At 45.1% G+C, this 18,648-nt stretch overlaps 1 protein-coding gene across 2 annotated transcripts in view; it reads left to right on the forward strand.

Moving 5' to 3' along the window:
* The first annotated feature begins 587 nt into the window (after positions 1-587).
* FA2H (fatty acid 2-hydroxylase) overlaps positions 588-18,648 on the forward strand; it is a 28,093-nt gene continuing 10,032 nt past the window's right edge. Inside the window, exons 1-3 of one of the 2 annotated variants that reach the window (XM_063140958.1) lie at positions 588-677; positions 14,588-14,730; positions 16,533-16,660. In XM_063140958.1, coding sequence (XP_062997028.1) covers positions 624-677; positions 14,588-14,730; positions 16,533-16,660 — 325 coding nt within the window. In that variant the 5' untranslated portion in view covers positions 588-623. The remainder of the gene's footprint in view (positions 678-14,587; positions 14,731-16,532; positions 16,661-18,648) is intronic. The other variant, XM_063140959.1, reaches the window with a different exon arrangement.

Genomic DNA, 18,648 nt, shown 5'->3' on the forward strand with positions numbered 1-18,648 from the left:
CCTCTAGCTTCAAAGGTTCTTCTGAGCTACATGTATGTTTGCAGATGGTAACTAATTTGTTGTGACCTGGAGTGGTTGGTGCTACTTCCATTTGTTTTGCTCTTCTGTTTATCGCTGGACCCATCGCCTGCTGCTGTCTAGGTGGTCATTTGGAGGGACCCTGAGCTCAGCCCTAGCTGCACCAATGAGTCCAGCAGGCTTGGAATTGGAGCAGGCCTGTCCTCACATATGTGTATTGTCAGCAGATTATTCCTGCTCAAGGTCACTACCAGGGGATGTCTAAGGAACCTGGTCATTAAGCTGCCCAGTTGCTCATGGTTGCAGTGGCTTCATGACGTCATCTACATATTGCCAAGCATTTCTACACAAGACTGAGATATAAGCTGCTGCTTCTTTTTTATTCCCTAGGGAAGACCCATTCCAAACTACAAAGTTATTCCTATATCTATACTTGTAATATATACATCCAGTTTATAATTTGTTGGCCAATGCAGACAGAAACCTACAAAGGACACCTGACATAGACAGTTTCTCTGATACCCAAGCAGGGCTTTGAATCACCACTATTTCTCTTCATCTTTCAGAGCTGCTTCAAGACACGGAGCTCAGCCACTTCTGCAGCAATGGGGAAAACCAGGAGGATGGATCCCAGATGTAAATCAGTAGATGTGGCTAAGGTAAGAGATAGTGATTAAGAAAAGTGATTAAGAAAAATAATCTTGTGAGGATTAAAAGCCAAGATGCTTGAAACATAACCGCAAACAAAGTGTACAAAACCAGTCGTATACCAGGGAGGTAACATTAGGTGCTGACTCTCTTTTCATTTCCTCAGTCTCAAAATCATAATGGTGTCCTGGCTTTACCTATTCCTCCATTTGTTTCTGTCACACTCTCTGTTCTTCATGATGAGATACTTGAGTTTCCTTCAATGAGATCGATCTTAGTGCTGTGCCAAAATTTCTCCCATGAGAATTTTGACCATTCTCATTCAATTTGATACAAAAGAATTTGCTTTTGAAAAGAAATTCAAAAAAGAAATTTTGAAGACATTCTCAAGAGTTGGGCTGAGAGTTCTTGTGCTTACTTTACTTAGGAGGTGGCTGGTGTGTGTGTGTGTGTGTGTGTGTGTGTGTGTGTGTGTGTGTGTGACTGTCCTGTCTTTCATTGTGCACACATCTGTCTCACAGCCTGTAGCCTCCTTGGCTTCCCACCCTCCCTGCCCAGGGGAAGACCTCATGAATGTATTCCTCCTCCTAAGGGCCTTTTCAGATCAGGAAGTGCAGGCAACCAGGCAGGTTGCAGAGCAATGGTCAGATGTGCAACAGAAAGAAAAATGCAGACAGCACAAAACACTACCAACACACATTCAAAATGAACTATAAAATGCCCTGAGAATGAGGCAGAAAAATGGAAGCTTCTTTCATGGGGAAGAAAACGTTCAGGAAATTGGAGGCCAGATTTTGGCACAGATTTTCCACCCTTTTCCTGGAGCAGGATGCAACAATGGGCACAGCTAGACCTAATGTTTATCCTGGCCCCTGCCTGAGCAATGGATCCCCTGTGCGTCATCTAGATGAACAGGTTTGACCCCCTGGACGATCCAGGGATAAACCTTAGGTCTAGCTGTGGCCAGTGTCTTCCCTCACATCTGCTACTGGATTTTCAGGGAAGGAGAATTGTTGCCAGCACCTGCATTAGAGACAAGATGTATATACAATCACCCCTCAGAAGTGTAACTTATGGAAGACCCTAGAAAAGGTACTGCACCCTGTTAATCCCCCAGAGAGCTTTGCCTATGGGATTTTCTGAATTATTGATTCGCACATTCACTTAGACCCTTGCATTATTATCAGCACTGATAATTATGCCTTCAGCACTGGTTAGGACTCCTCTTGAGTACTGGTTCCAGTTCTGGAGGTTAGACTGGCATCACTAATTGGTTAGTTTTTGGTGCCTGGTGAAAAGTATTCTATTCCACCAAGCCCTTTGATTTACAGTAGGGCTGTGCACTGCTTTGGGTCCTAAAACCCAAATCTGAAGCAAATCAGGGTGATTTGGACCTCCCTAAAACAGATCCAAAGCGAATCAGGGAGGTCTGAATCGCTCTGAACCAAATCGGATTGGTCTGAATCAATTTAGACCAATTTGGAGATTTGGACCCTTTCCCAAGGACATATAGACATGAAAATTGGCACCATGATAGGTCTTCAGTAGGTCTTCAGTAGGTCTTTGCCAAGTTTGAAGCATATCAGTTCATCCCGATTTGTAGGATTTCTTTAAAATTAGACAGCTCAAATGGCTCTTTGCTGGCTGCTTTGTTTCCTTGAAAAAATGCATTTTTAGGAGTGGGTTACAGGAAAACCGCTGCATAGATCTGTCTGAAATTTTTCACAGATGGCTAATACCAGGCCATCTGTACGTTGCCCAAGTTTCATGTTTCTATCTTGAAAAATAAAAAAGTTATAGCCCTTTGCATTGATCGAATTTTTAAAAATTCATTGTGAGAAAACTGCTGGGCAGATCTGTCTGAAATTTTGAACAAATGACCACCATTATGGCATCTGTAAGCTCACCAAGTTTTATGTTTCTATCTTGAAAAATAAAAACGTTATAGGCATTTATTTTTTCCAATGCAAATCAATGGGAATGATTCAGAAATCCGAATCTCGCTTCGGATTCGGATCCAAACCAAATTGGGGGAGGTCCGAATCAACCAGAACCGAATCAGGCCCAGTTTGGAAGGTCCGAATCGGGGTCTGAACCAAATGGGGGGGGGGTTCCATGTACAGCCCTAATTTACAGAGGAGCTTATGTGTCAGAGCAGAATAGTTGAAGGATGGTCTATAATGAATCTGACATTGATTATCTTTGTTTATTTTGTTGGAGATGATGATGACGACAACGACGATATATTGTGATTGCATTGGAATTAGTAAATTAAATGCTCTCCCCCCATTTAGGGCACAATCTTATGTTTCTTTACAGTAGACAGAAAAAAGTCATATAATTCCCAGCATTTCCCAGCCAGCCATGCATGCAATTGTCTCCTTAAGGCAGTAGTAATAGAAGTGGAGAAAAATCTATTGTGGGTACTTCAGGTGTAGACCAGCTTTCTTAAACCCTTTCCTATTTAGCCCCACCCCTTTCATATGTGGGGCAGGGATGGAGCAGGTTGGAGAGGAAAGTTATTACATCATCAAATTCAACTCTATCCAAGAAGTTTAGGATGGAATTGTGTAGGACTGGCAACCACGCAATGCCCCCCTTTGAGAGATTCGAGGGTGTAAGAGGCTCTCGGATCTCTCAAAGAACTGTGCAAGCAGTAGGTCCCAGGACAGAGCTAATTATCACTTATACCACCCTTACCCAACCTGATGCCTTCCAGAAGTATTGGATTGTAATTCCCATCATTCCCAGCCAGCATTACCATTGGCAGCATCACCATTGCATCCAGAACAAGCCCAGCCACGACCAGTAGCAAATATAGGCCAGAACTATATTTCTTGTCAAATCATTATGAACGTGGAATAAAAAAGCACTATGAAAGTGGTATATGGAATGTAAAGCTCCATCAGATGAGTGTTTTATTGCACACTCGTTACTGGGCACTCACAGATTTTCGCAGGTCCCTCACACGATGGCGTCTGCCTCCCGCCCCTTCTAACCTTCTTCGTGCCACAAAAAAAACACCCCAGTAAGTCTGTCTTTAAATTTTTAAAGATGGAAGTTGCCACTATTTCCTGCTGTGCGCAGGAGAAGCAGTGGGATCAAAATGGCCCACTGAATGGGGCCACGTGCACATTGTTTACTTCCTCTTTCAAAAGAGGAAGTAATAAGGGACAAACCCGCGGGTGGAGAAGCGACGGTCAGGAAACGCGATTCTCCCCTGCGTGATGAGTCTTGTAGATTGTGCCCCGACAGTTATCAGTGCACTTCAATACTGCTATAAAACTAGCGTAGATCTAGCCTTAGTTTGCTTGAAGGCTTCACTGTATCAAACGAAGAGTTATTCCAAGCCGTGCAAAGCTGGGTCTCTTCGGTAGTGTCTAATGAGTAAAGTGCATGTGATGTCTTCTTGCTTGGCATTTCCTGGTCATGTGGGCTGCTGTTTTTTCAGGGGTAAAGGTGTTGACAGTGCAATGATGCTGCATGCCTTTTACTACTAGAAATCCTAGAAATGGGCAGGGAAGAGGAAATGCTGGGCTGTTGTCAGAATACTTGCAACACAACCCTAGAGATAACAGGTGTACAGCATTCTTTGACTCCCTTTTCAAACGGAAATATTCTGTGCCTGATTCTGGACTGTACCAGTTGTTGTAGTATCTGCCTTTGGAGCCTGGGAGAGACCAAGCAGAAACTGATCTTTATCACTTCAGACTGAGAAACCAGCTTTGTGTGGGACAGCTATTATAAAGCATAGGTGTGCCTGACCTTAGAGCAGGTTAATTGCCTGCTTTCCAAGCAGAAATGCTTCTTCCCTACCTCCTTCCTCACTCTCTTCTCCTCACCATCACCCTGTGCTCTGTTCCAAGCACCCACCACTTCAGCTAGTTCCAAAAAAGAGTGATCATTACTTCTAAAATTCCAAAATTCCTATTAGGTTCATAGGTTAAGCAAACGCAGAGGTCACACGAAATTGCAAGGTTTCCAGAACTCCATCAGGCAATGTGTTCCACAAAGTAGGTGGGATAGGAGGCGATATAAGGGCGGACTTGATCTTGAAGTCATTAACTGTGCACGGTCCAATTCCTGAGCTACAATGGGGGGGTTGTAGAAGTTCAAACTGGGCCCCACCAAATGCTGAGATGGCTTCAGGTTCCACTGGAACTGCCCCTATTACTGCTGGGAAGAAGAAACAAACAAACACAAGTTAATTCCCCTGCTTTATTATTATTATTATTATTATTATTTATTTATTTATTTATTTATTTATATAGCACCAGAGCCTCGTGTGGCGCAGAGCGGTAAAGCAGCAGTTTCTGCAGCTGAAACTCTCCCCACGGCCTGAGTTCGATCCCAGCGGAAGCTGGTTCTCAGGCAGCCGGCTCGGGTCAACTCAGCCTTCCATCCTCCCGAGGTCGGTAAAATGAGGACCCAGCTAGCTGGGGGAAAGGTAATAACGGCCGGGGAAGGCAACGGCAAACCACCCCGCTATAAGGCCTGCCAAGAAAACGTCAGCAAAAGCTGGCGTCCCTCCAAGAGTCAGTAATGACTCAGTGCTTGTACGAGAGGTTCCTTTCCTTCCTCCCTTTTATATAGCACCATCAATGTACATGGTGCTGTACAGAGTAAAACAGTAAATAGCAAGACCCTGCCGCATAGGCTTACCTTCTAATAAAATCATAATAAAACAATAAGGAGGGGAAGAGAATGCAAACAGGCACAGGGTAGGGTAAACAGGCACTGGGTAGGGTAAAACTAACAGTATAAAGTCAGAACAAAATCAAGTTTTAAAAGCTTTAGGAAAAAGAAAAGTTTTTAGCTGAGCTTTAAAAGCTGCGATTGAACTTGTAGTTCTCAAATGTTCTGGAAGAGCGTTCCAGGCATAAGGGGCAGCAGAAGAAAATGGACGAAGCCGAGCAAGGGAAGGAGAGACCCTTGGGCAGGCGAGAAACATGGCATCAGAGGAGCAAAGAGCACGAGCAGGGCAATAGTGTGAGATGAGAGAGGAGAGATAGGAAGGAGCTAGACAGTGAAAAGCTTTGTAGGTCAACAGGAGAAGTTTATATTGGATTCTGAAGTGAATTGGAAGCCAGTGAAGAGATTTCAGAAGTGGAGTAACATGGTTAGAGCGGCGAGCCAAGAAGATGATCTTAGCAGCAGAGTGGTGAACAGAAACCAATGGACTGATGTGATGTTAAATGCTTTGAATATGTAACATCCACCTGTTATTCAGAATGGTCAGAATCCTTTGGCAAAACATGCAGGTTCCTGGATAGGTGGAAACAGAAGTAGAGAAAAAGAAAGCTGGAGATAATTTTAGATGTTGTACTAGGTGATGATGGTGGTGGTGGTGGTAGTGGTGGCGGCAGAGGAGGAGGAGGAAGACGAAGAAGAAGGAGGAGGAGGGGGTGAAACCTCAGGGAATAAAATCCTAGTTTCAGGTGATATAAAACCCTCTATACTTGAAAGAATATAGTGCTGAAACATAAAAGTAGAGATGAACAAGGGGGGAAGGCTAAATGAATAAACAAAGCATCCCTGAGAAAGCTAATATCTTGTAGCAAGAGATAAGAGCATCATGAGACGAGTGTTTTATTGCATGCTCATTACTGGCCACTCACAGTTTTTCATGGGTCCTTTTGACGATGACATCCACCTCTTGCGAGTCTCCCACTCCTTCTGGTCTTCTTTCCGTAACAAAATAGACCGCGGTAAATCCGAGGCAGGGATTTAAAGCAACATGTGCCACCATTTCCTGCTGAGTGCAGGAAAAGCAGAACAATAAAAATGCCCATTGAATGGGCCACATGGTCATTGTTTACTTCGTCTTTCTTCCCCCGTGTGAAGAAAGAGGAGGTATTGTGGGATAGAACTGTGTGTGTGTGTGTGTGTGTACAGAAACATGATCTCCCCTCTGTCTGATTATGCCCGTAAGAGCTGATCCTATGGATGTTTACGCAAAAAAAAGTCCTACAACTCCCAGCATTCCCCAGCCAGCTATGCTAGTTGGGGAAGGCTGGGAGTTGTAGGACTCCCCCCCCCCAATCTAAACATGCATAGAAGGGCACTTTAAAGATACCAAAGGAGTCGGACTCTGTTTTATTATGGAGGAATAAAAAGTGTGAGACGAACTTCAGAGAAGGAGCTATTTCTCAGTGGTGGATCATATTCACAGAAGTGCATTTTTCTGTTAACTGATTGTGATGTAACCTTCTACTTTTATTTAAAGAATTAAAGGAATGTTACATTCAAACAAGACAATATTGCATCAGGTTCTGTTATGCAAGAGCCTCGTGTGGCGCAGAGCGGTAAAGCAGCAGTTTCTGCAGCTGAAACTCTCCCCACGGCCTGAGTTCGATCCCAGCGGAAGCTGGTTCTCAGGCAGCCAGCTCAGGTCGACTCAGCCTTCCAGCCTTCCGAGGTCAGTAAAATGAGTACCCAGCTAGCTGGGGGGAAGGTAACCGTGACTGGGGAAGGCAATGGCAAACCACCCCGCTACAAAGTCTGCCAAGAGAATGTCTGCGAAAGCAGGTGTCCCTCTAGGATTCAGCAATTACTCAAGTGCTTGAGTCATTTCCTTTCTTCTGTTATGTAGCAATCGTGTGCAGTCTGTAAGCAGCATCAAGGATGTTAGCATAATCACAGATTATGAAAACATAATGAAATTATGTTTTGTACTTAAGGGAGCCAGGCTGAAGATACTTGATGATCTTGACTATCTGATAGACTGCCTTTTCCAGTAACAAAGGTGTGTTGTTAATCACCATGAAGAACTAAATTAGCAAATTCATGAAGAGCAGATTTCACAATGTCTCTTCTCACACTGCAGAGGTGAAAATGTTAGCTCCTAATGTATTCATAAAGCAAATATTCATCACATCCTTTTCACAACAACACCTTTTAACATAGTGCTCCATCACACCTACTTTTTTCCTGGTATGCATCTGCAATTTCCACCTCCATTTCACTAGTGTGACAAGTGCTGGTCACTTTCACATGCATTTGTCATTTGCGCCATTTTGCCTTGTTTAGCTTTTCACCTGAGCCGACTCGTGCTTTCTGGTATTGCCACTGTGCCAGCGAAATCTCTGTTCGCTTCTTCGCACTCCTGCTGTTGCACCTGCCTCACCCTGCTCCTTCTCCTTCCCCCTCCAGCTCATTGGTTCTTGTGGGTGATGGACATACTGATGGATGTGGGCACCCTCCCTCCACTTGCTCTGGTTTTGCTGGCTACTGTTTTAACAGTTTAGCATTTGATTGATTAGGCATCGTTTCTGCCTTTCAGGGTGATTGCTCTACGGATCTGAAAAGGGTGCCCTCCAGGGCTGACACTTGTTGCAGGCATGCCCGTTCCCTCTAGCATTCACATGTGCTGGCAAACTGATATGAGACACTCACATCAGTGAGACTTCTTTTTATTAAGGAAATCTCAAGGTAAAAGGCTTAATGGTTAAACACTCTAAAAACACACCAAGGGCTCATCTACACCAAGCAGAATATTGCAGCATGAAAGTGGTATATAAAAGGCAGGAGCCACACCAAGCAGGATCTAGTGCTATGGAAGCAGTATATGGTATGTGGCAATGGGCCCAAACAGTTGTCAGTGCATTTTAATACCACTATAAAGCCATGGTGTGGCTCCTGCCTTTTATATACCGCTTTCATGGTGGAATATCCTGCTTGTTGTAGATGATCCCTTAAAGCTGAAAGATGGTCAGAACACTTCAGGCTCTATGCTTCAGGCAATTACAAAGGGAGGGGGGAATTCTTGAAAGGCTTAACAAACCTTCCCAAGGGAGCTTCCCTAGATTCTGCTTACACTGGTAACTCAAGGGGACGTGTCTAAAACCTAAACAAGATCACACATAGGGTAAAATCTCAGGCACAGGAGCTTCAGCTTTCTCCTTAGCATTGGCAACTCCCTGCCACCTGAGTCTGGCAGAGAGAAAGAGATCAGACACTAGTCAATCTCGGCCTGCTGTACGCTGAGCTGACCCTGGTAGGCATGATCACCAGGAAGGGAATATCTCAGGCACAAGCACTCCCCTGCACGTAACGTTAGCTCCAGGAGAGCCCTCTGTCACCTGAGTCAGGCCACACACACACACACACACACACAATCCACAGCAAATGCAAGTCTAGGGCCATAGCTAGACCTAAGGTTTATCCTTGGATCGTCCAGGGGTCAAACCTGTTCATCTAGGTGACACACAGGGGATCCAGTGCTCAGGCAGGGGCGAACCCTGGATGATCCCAGGATAAACCTTAGGTCTAGCTGTGGCCTCAGTCTATCAAAAGCCTTACAGTACTTTTCATGGCACAGTCGTTAGAAATCTAAAGTCCAAATAGCAGCGCATCTATGTGCAGAGTACTTTCAAAGTCTCAAACAAAGATAAAATCTAAGCAAGAGAGATTTCAAGCCTTGTGTTGAGAGTTGAAACTTAGCAAAAGCTCTTTGGTTTTTGCACTATTATATAAAAGCTTCTTCAAAGCCACTTGACAGACAGGTTCTCTGATCTATAGACTGCACAACCCACTAAGGTGACACTACCGTCCGAGTGACACTCTTAAGCAGTAGCATTTTCCACCATCCCCAAGTTCCCAAAGAAACATTTTACAGCTGAAAAGCCACGACAAAAAGTGAGAGAGCTATTCCCGTGAAAAACCCTAGCAGAGATTAAGCTTGCAGAGATATTAGCATTCTTTTTATTATTACTAATTTTTTATTGTTTCGCAAACATACATGACATAAAAGCATTACATATAAACATTACTTGCAAAGAAAAAAAGGAAAAAAGAAACACACGCACAAAGGTTAAAGTGTATTTTCGGCTCTCTACATATCCCAAATGTGAATGATATTCTCTCCTTGTTTGATACATTTAACACAATAGAATCATAGAATCATAGAATAGCATAGTTGGAAAGGGCCTACAAGGCCATCGAGTCCAACCCCCTGCTCAATGCAGGAATCTGCCCTAAAGCATCCCTGACAGATGGTTGTCCAGCTGCCTCTTGAAGGCCTCTAGTGTGGGAGAGCCCACAACCTCCCTAGGTAACTGATTCCATTGTCGTACTGCTCTAACAGTCAGGAAGTTTTTCCTGATGTCCAGCTGGAATCTGGCTTCCTTTAACTTGAGCCCGTTATTCCTTGTCCTGCACTCTGGGAGGATCGAGAAGAGATCCTGGCCCTCCTCTATGTGACAACCTTTTAAGTATTTGAAGAGTGCTATCATGTCTCCCCTCAATCTTCTCTTCTCCAGGCTAAACCTGCCCAGTTCTTTCAGTCTCTCTTCATAGGGCTTTGTTTCCAGACCCATGATCACCCTGGTTGTCCTCCTCTGAACACGCCCCAGCTTGTCTGCATCCTTCTTGAATTGTGGAGCCCAGAACTGGATGCAATACTCTAGATGAGGCCTAACCAGGGCCGAATAGAGAGGAACCAGTACCTCATGTGATTTGGAAGCTATACTTCTATTAATGCAGCCCAAAATAGCATTGGCCTTTCTTGCAGCCATATCGCACTGTTGGCTCATATTCAGCTTGCGATCTACAACAATTCCAAGATCCTTCTCGTTTGTAGTATTGCTGAGCCAAGTATCTCCCATCTTGTAACTGTGCCTTTGGTTTCTATTTCCTAAATGTAGAACTTGGCATTTATCCCTATTAAATTTCATTCTGTTGTTTTCAGCCCAGCACTCCAGCCTATCAAGATCACTTTGAAGTTTGTTTCTGGCTTCCAGGGTATTAGCTATCCCACCCAATTTGGTGTCATCTGCAAATTTGATAAGTGTTCCCTGCACCTCCTCGTCCAAATCATTAATAAAAATGTTGAAGAGCACTGGGCCCAGGACTGAGCCCTGCGGTACCCCACTCGTTGCCTCTTCCCAGTTTGAGAAGGTTCCATTGATAAGTACTCTTTGAGTCCGATTCTGTAGTCAACTGTGAATCCACCTAATAGTTGTTCCATCTAGCCCACTTTTAGCTACTTTGTTAATCAGAATATCGTGGGGCACTTTGTCAAAAGCTTTGCTGAAGTCAAGATATATGATGTCCACAGCATTCCCACAGTCCAAAAGGGAGGTCACTCGATCAAAAAATGAGATCAAATCAGTCTGACAGGACTTGTTCCTGGCAAATCCATATTGGCTTCTAGTGATCACCGCATTGATTTCAAGGTGTTTACAGATAGACTTCTTTATAATCTGCTCCAGAATTTTCCCAGGGATGGATGCCAGACTGACTGGTCTGTAGTTCCCAGGCTCCTCCTTTTTGCCCTTTTTGAAGATAGGGACAACGTTAGCCCTCCTCCAGTCATCCGGCACCTCACCCATCATCCATGATTTTGCAAAGATAATAGACAAAGGTTCTGAGAGTTCTTCCGCTAGCTCTTTCATTACTCTAGGATGCAGTTCATCGGGCCCTGGAGAGTTGAACTCATTCAAGGAAATTAGGTGTTCTTTGACCATTTGTTAATCAATCTCAAATTTTTATTTATTTATTTATTTATTTATTTATTACATTTCTATACCGCCCAATAGCCGGAGCTCTCTGGGCAGTTCACAAAAATTAAAAACATTCAAAGTATAAAACAACAGTATAAAACCATAATATAAAATACAATATAAAAGCTCAACCACATAAAAACAGCAGCAATGCAAAATTACAAATGTAAAACACCAAGTTAAAATTTATTTATAGACAGTTAAAATACTGGGAGAATAAAAAGGTCTTCACCTGGCGTCTAAAAGCATATAATGTAGATGCCAAGCGAACCTCCTTAGGGAGCTCATTCCACAGCCGGGGTGCCACAGCGGAGAAGGCCCTGCTCCTCCTGGTAGCCACCTGCCTCACTTCCTTTGGCAGGGGCTCACGGAGAAGGACCCCTGAGGATGACCTTAGGGTTCAGGCAGGTACATATGGGAGGAGGCGTTCCTTCAGATAACCTGGCCCTAAGCCGTTTAGGGTTTTAAATGTTAATACCAGCACTTTGAATCGGGCCCGGACCTGGACTGGCAGCCAATGAAGCTGGAAAAGGACTGGCGTAATGTGGTCTCGTCGGCCAGTCCCTGTTAGTAAACGTGCTGCCCTGTTTTGTACCAATTGAAGTTTCCAGACTGTTTTCAAAGGCAGCCCCACGTATAACGCATTGCAGTAATCCAAACGAGAGGTTATCAGAGCATGGATAACTGTAGCTAGGCTATCTCTGTCCAGATAAGGGCGCAGCTGGTATATCAGCCTAAGCTGATAAAAGGTGCTCTTTGCCACTGAGTTCACCTGTGCCTCAAGTGACAGTTCTGGATCCAAGAGCACCCCCAAACTACGGACCCGATCCTTTAGGGGGAGTGCAACCCCGTCCAGGTCAGGGCAAATCACCTCGCCGGACAGATGAACCACCCGCTAACAGTACCTCCGTCTTGTCTGGATTGATTTTCAGTTTATTAGCCCTCATCCAGTCCATTACCGTGCCCAGGCACTGGTTCAGAACAGCCACTGCCTCACCTGGGTTTGATGAAAAGGAAAGGTAGATTGCAATCCTGCCCCCTCAACTTCTGCTTCACTTTCTCCAGGGGGGTCATAGACCCGCTTTTGGGAGAAGACTGAGGCAAAGTTGCAATTGAGCACTTCAGCCTTTTCTTTGTCATCTGTTATCAATTTGCCATCCTCATTAAGCAGTTGAACCACCATTTCTTTCCTCTGTCTTTTACTACTCACGTATCTGAAGAAAGCCTTTTTATTGCTTTTAGCATCCCTCGCTAACCTTAGCTCATTGTCAGCTTTAGCCTTCCTGACGCCATTTCGGCACTTCTCCACCACCTGTCTGTACTCTTCTTTTGTAGCCTGGCCTTCCTTCCACTTCCTATATGTATCCTTTTTTGTTTTCAGGTCATCTCTAAGCTTTTTGTGGAGCCACCTTGGTTTCCTCTGTTGTCTTCTATCTTTTCTCCTTGTTGGAATTGTTTGTAACTGTGCCTTTAAAATTTCCTTTTTTAAATACTCCCACCCATCCTGCACTCCTTTTCTCATTAGGCTCACTTGCCACGGGACCTTACTTATTATAGTTCTGAGTTTATTAAAATCAGCTTTCCTAAAATCCAGAGTACGTGTATGGCTACACTCAACTTTTGTCTCCATCATAATCAAGAATTCAAGTATGACGTGGTCACTTTCCCCCAGAGTTCCCGTAACTGCCACTTTATCCACTAAGTCATCCCTGTTGGTCAATATCAAGTCAAGGATTGCCAATCCTTTAGTTCCTTCCTCCACTTTCTGTAGGAGAAAGTTATCACCCACACATGTCAGGAATTTCTTGGAAGGGACGCTTTTGGCAGTATTTGTCTCCCAACAGATATCAGGGTAATTGAAGTCCCCCATCACTACTACATCACACTTCCCATCTTGATAATTTCAGGGATCAAGACCACCCATCTTGATTTCCTCGACAGTTGCAATTGCAAGAATTGCCATTCAGCCGTAGTAGGTAAATTATATTTAACACGTAAATCAGAAAATGGAAAAAACACGTCTTCTGGGCCTATTAATTGATCCAAAGTAAAAATCATCTGTTCATGTCCTCCACAAAAACATTTTGCCCCTGTTTAAAAGATACCTTAAACTACGGCTATAATCACAGTGAATAAGGCTTTTTGCTTGGGTGCACATTTATGTGAATGGATGGGTGATGAGAAAGAGAATGAATGGATGATGAAGGGGAGGATGAGTAATTAGTAGATTACATCATGCACCCTCCCGATCTAGGAATAACCATCAATATATATGCTGGCAGCTTCTCCATGGATCTTGCAGAAATCATTCTAACCCCATTAACCTTTTTCTGTCCAAACCTAGGCTCTTTTATAGCAGTTGGATAATAATCCTATAAGACTATTTTGTGTGTGTTTGATATCAAACATCATGACAAAATTGTACTCTTGACAATGTGTGATATGTGTTTTTAAAGGTGAGATTCTTCTCCAAAGAAACTTCAATTCTGCAGTCAGTATAAATTATGCATATTGATTTAATTTGCATATCTTATAAAAATGTAATGCTGTGTATTTTCTTGGTCTGCTTGCTTTTTCCTCCTTTTTCTTGTTAATCGTGTGAAGATGCACATACGGATGACTGTCGCAGGGAAGTCTGTTCTCTTCTAGCTCACTTGCAAGCCAAGCAGCGAGTCAGTTCCCAAAACTCAGGGAATACGTGCAAGCAGTGCTTTGCGCAAAATCGCGAGTATAACTATTTATGGAAATCATGATTTGCTCAAAATCTCAGCCATAAATAGCGCATTTTGCAGAAAATTACAGGCATAAATGGTCTAATTAAAAAAAACAATTTTAAAGCACAATAGAGATATTAAAAAAACGCAAAGCTGTGAGCTTTCCCAACTCATCAAATGCAGAGTCCAGGGGACGAGTATGCGGAAATACATTGAGGTCTACCCCCAAAATGGATTCCTCCAACATCCCCCGCTGGAAGGAGCCATCCAGGGCACTGAAGGTCCATCCCCAACTATGGAAATGATGCAGACTTCCCTTGGGCTTATTATATCTCACCAGGCATTGCCCACATTTATTCACAACCATAAAGTCTAGAAAGCTGGGTGTTTACAAAGAGAAAGAAAAAAGGTTCAGATTCTCTAGAAACTGACTTCTGCAACCCCACCACATTCTGTTCTTTTTCTGCACTCCCCTGAAACCATGACATATGCACACACACACACACGCACACACACACACAGAGAGAGAGAGAGAGAGAGAACTACATTATGTACATATTTTGTCACCAGAGATGGACAAAATCTTAAAATGCTCCATGGGTGTAATGGTCCTGGGTAGTGGCTGTGGCCATTGAGCTGGGGCAGGGATAAAGGCGGCTGGGCCTTCCTGTAATGTCTGCCTCTGTTACTTTCTCTGTTCTCTAGGACCTCGTGGACTGGCGTAAGCCACTGCTGTGGCAAGTGGGCCACTTGGGGGAGAAATACGACGACTGGGTGCATCAACCTGTGGATCGTCCCATACGCTTGTTCCACTCCAATTTCATGGAGTCCCTCTCCACAACAGCATGGTGAGGCTCTAGGGCAGGGTCCCCAACATTTTTGGGTTGATTGGCACATTTGAAAGTTTGAGAGAACATTGTGGGTACTCACACAAAATGGCTGCCATGGAATGGGCTTGCCCATTTGTAAAACAGCTGCAGTGCTGGGTGTGCTAAAAGAAAAGTAATTTGCCCAAGAACCTGAGTACAGGCCAATACAAGGAAGAGCTCTAAAACACAAAACTACTCTTGAACACAAATGAAAGTAGTGCTGGAGGGCAGCACGACAACAGTAATATGTGTGTGTGTGTGTGTGTGTGTGTGTGAAATGATTTTTTTAAAAAAATAAAAATCCAGAAGAGCAGGAAGCTTGGTGGACAGCAAGAAAGCTCTTCATGGGCACATTGGTGCCCATGGGCACCACGTTGGGGACCCCAGGGCATGTCTGTTAGTAGTGGGTCCACATCAGTCCTGGCAGGGGAGGAGGTTGCAAGTGGGCCTCTTGGCTGTCACTCTGTCAACCTCTGCAGGCTGGGCGCAGAAGTCATAGACTCATCAATGTACAAATGAACGACAGGGGCTCTCGGCTGAGTGTGTGATGTTATTCACACATGGCTATGTTGTTGTTCTTAGCAGGTAACAGCTGTGCAGAGCCCTAATCTGGATTAAGACTGTGATGTAGTGGAAAGGGGCCTTTGCCCCATCACCATGGTCATCATCCAGTTGGCATTTACGCTCTTTGAAATTCATGCAATTCATTGCATGAATAACTTCAGATCTAGTTTGGCCCTCAGCGTACTGCAAATAGCAGCTGCTGAATCATTTCAGCAAGCCAAGCCATACAGCAGGGGTGAGCAACTTGGGTCGTTCCAGATGTTTGGGGCCTTCCGTCATCATTGGCTGTGCTACCTAGGGTTCGTGGAAATTGTCATCCAAAACATCTGGAGGGCCACATGTTGCCCACCCTTGCCGTACAACCTCAAGGGAAGGGAAGGAGGTGAACGAAGCCATGGTCCCTAGTGAGTATGACTTCAGGGGTGATGAATGTTCCTGATCTCACCATATGGCGATGCCAGGACATTAGTTCTCCTGAGCCATTCAGAAGGACATGGGCACCCATGTGGCAAAGTCCCTAATCTCCCTCGTTGTGACTTGTGAAGTTAGAGGGGAGAAGTAGAAATGTTTTTCTTTTTGTTTCCCATAATCCTCAAACTTGGAGTTACCCAGGGGAACTGATAGGTTTGGGACATTTGAAACAAAGTGTGGAACTTTTGGGATTTGCTACTGCAAGCTGTGGTGATAGCCATTTGCTTTTCTAAAAAAATGGAATTACCAAACTGATGGAGAAAAATCAGTCTGTCAATAGCTATTGAGGAGAGGGGCAGTGGTAGGTTTTGAAGTGCAGGCACTCATCGTGACAGTCATGCCCCGAAGGAGAGTCCCAAATCCAGGCAGCTGTGTAAACCTAGTATGTCTTCTTAATGGCCCATTCAAGACCAGACCACCCCCAAAATACGTTGAGTTACAACAGGGGTAGCTCCCAATAGTATATTGTTGTGTCCTCAGAGTAACTGAGAGGGGGTTACCTGTGTCTTGAAGGGAAGGTATGGTGGCCAACTCTATCCCCCTGAGGGCCCTGGGCCCCCTGATCTGTCTCAAGGTTCCCCAACACAGGCAGGTCCTCTGCCATGTTTGCCTTGGTGTGAGGTTGACTCCAGGTTGTCTGCCAAAGAAGAGCCCGCTGGAGGAGCATGACACCTGCTTAGATGGGCACATCACAGAAGTTCTTCCTCACTCACCAGGAGGGTGTTAACGTCATGGACCTGAGCCAGTTTTCTCTCCCTTTCTTCCAGGTACACTGTCTGTTTAACCTGGATTCCAATAGTGCTCTGTCTGAGCTGGTACTGTTATACAGCTCTTGCCCGGGAAGACACGAGGCTCTTTTCTACATTCACAACAGGTGACTATGGTGAAGCTGCTGGTATCGTCTTCTTTTTTAAAAGTATCCAGAGTACTAAGGTTCTGGGAGCCACGGCCGGTCTCCACATGGGCCCACTACATTGTCACATTGAGAATGTTTCTCAATTAGTTGTGGAGAGAGGTTGGTCACGACACACCCCTTCCCAGAAACTACGCCTTGAACTTCGTGGTGAAAAGGTGGAATGAAAGCTGTGCTCTGGAATCAGATCAACAAAATGCACCTGCTGGTAGCATTGCGTCCACAGCTCTTTTGAAACCGGAAAATCCGCTCCTGGGAACTGGGAGCAGAGAGGCAGCAGAGGACTGAGGGAGTGCATATTCTTTCCTCTCTCTGCTGTCTTCCTCCCTCTGAGCTCCCCTTCACCCAAAGGGTCTTCATGTGTGCTGGTCTTTTGTACCCCACATGGGGATCAGGGAGAGGCTGGGCTGGCGGAGGGGCTGTGACCCAAGCCCATCGCTGCTTCTCCAGTACCACTTTTCCATTGCTAGTTCTTCTGGAAGCATTTGTGTGTTTGGGAGCAAGAACGTGACATACATCTGCACGTCCCTGCTGGCTTGGCCTGCGCTGCTCCACTCTCTACTGCTGCCTTTGGGGGAATGCCAGCTTTTGCCCCTGAGGGCTAAATCAGCTGGTTTTGACAACCGGATGCACCGATGGTTTCTCTGGGGCTCGCTTCACCTCGGAGCACGGGAATTCGTCATGAGACCCGTGCTTCTGGGCATGGGCAGTGAGTGTGCCTGTCCTGCATGGCTAACCCTAACCCCCGCCTCCACCTCAAAATATGTGCGCTTTCAGGGTTAGGACTTCCAGACAGGCTCCAGCAGTGGTCATTTGGAGTCCATCAGCCAAGACTAAAGAAAGCTGCTATTGTCTGCCCACCCTCCTGCCCACCCCCACCACCCTGGTAAACCCTGCACAGAGAAGGGCTTGTGCAAAGTCAGCAGCAGCCTGGATCCTGCTTGCTTGGCCTTTGGCTAGCAACAGCTGTAGCCTGTCCCTTGTTCTGTATTGGGATGTTTTCCTTCGCCCAAGGGTGCCGTTCTGTACCAGCCTAGGCTATTCTGCAGGGGCAGGGAAGACTTCCATTCTCTCCTCCTCCTGGCAGCCTGGCACACAGGCATCGAAGAGCACGTCTTTCTGCCTAGATCCCTCAGGGACTAGAGGCTGCTACTGCTGCTGCAACATCTCCGTCCCCACATTGTTCTCCAGTTGTCCAGTGTAAAGATGGGATGTGCCTTTCCAAGTTCTCGAAACCTTCTGTCGAGGTCATGGCAGGGTACATCTACTTTATTTTTATTCCTTTTATTTTGTAGACTGCTATCCTGTTTCTGACAGGGGGAGGAGGGTTGGGTGGATGGGAACTTGCAAAATACTTAAAAACAATCACGATAAACATCAGTCAACTGAATAATGAACAGCACAACTAAACAAAACCCAGCCAGCATATATAATGAAGCTAGCCCTAGGTGACGTTCTGGAATAAAAATGGTTGAAAGGCACAAATGGGGGCTTGCTGGATTTCCTCAATGAAGCAGAGGTGGCTCTAGATTTGGGCCGAATAGGGTGACGCCCCTCTGCAACTTCTCCACCTATTTGCGGCAGAGAAATCCCACCACAACCAGGTAAATGTGCTCCAGCGCATCGCCTGATCTTCCACTGCCCTCTGTGACAATCTCAGTAGAGCATCTGCCCTGCTCACTGACCCACCAGCTCCAATGGGCATCACTGTAGTGAGGGATTTAAATCTGGGAATGGGGAGGTGTACGCCTCAAGATGTTGATGGACTGCAATGTGCATCAGCTTTAGCCAGCATAGCCAGTGATGAGGAATGATGGGGATTGTAGTCCAACAGCATCTGGATGGCCACACGTTCCCTGTCTCTGACCTCAGTGCTGCTGAAGAAAAGCTCCTTTCTCTAGGAGCTTCATTCATTCATTCATTCATTCATTCATTCATTTAATACATTT

The sequence above is a fragment of the Elgaria multicarinata genome, chromosome 14 (genome assembly GCF_023053635.1).
Source record: "Elgaria multicarinata webbii isolate HBS135686 ecotype San Diego chromosome 14, rElgMul1.1.pri, whole genome shotgun sequence".
Classification (NCBI taxonomy): Eukaryota; Metazoa; Chordata; class Lepidosauria; order Squamata; family Anguidae; genus Elgaria; species Elgaria multicarinata.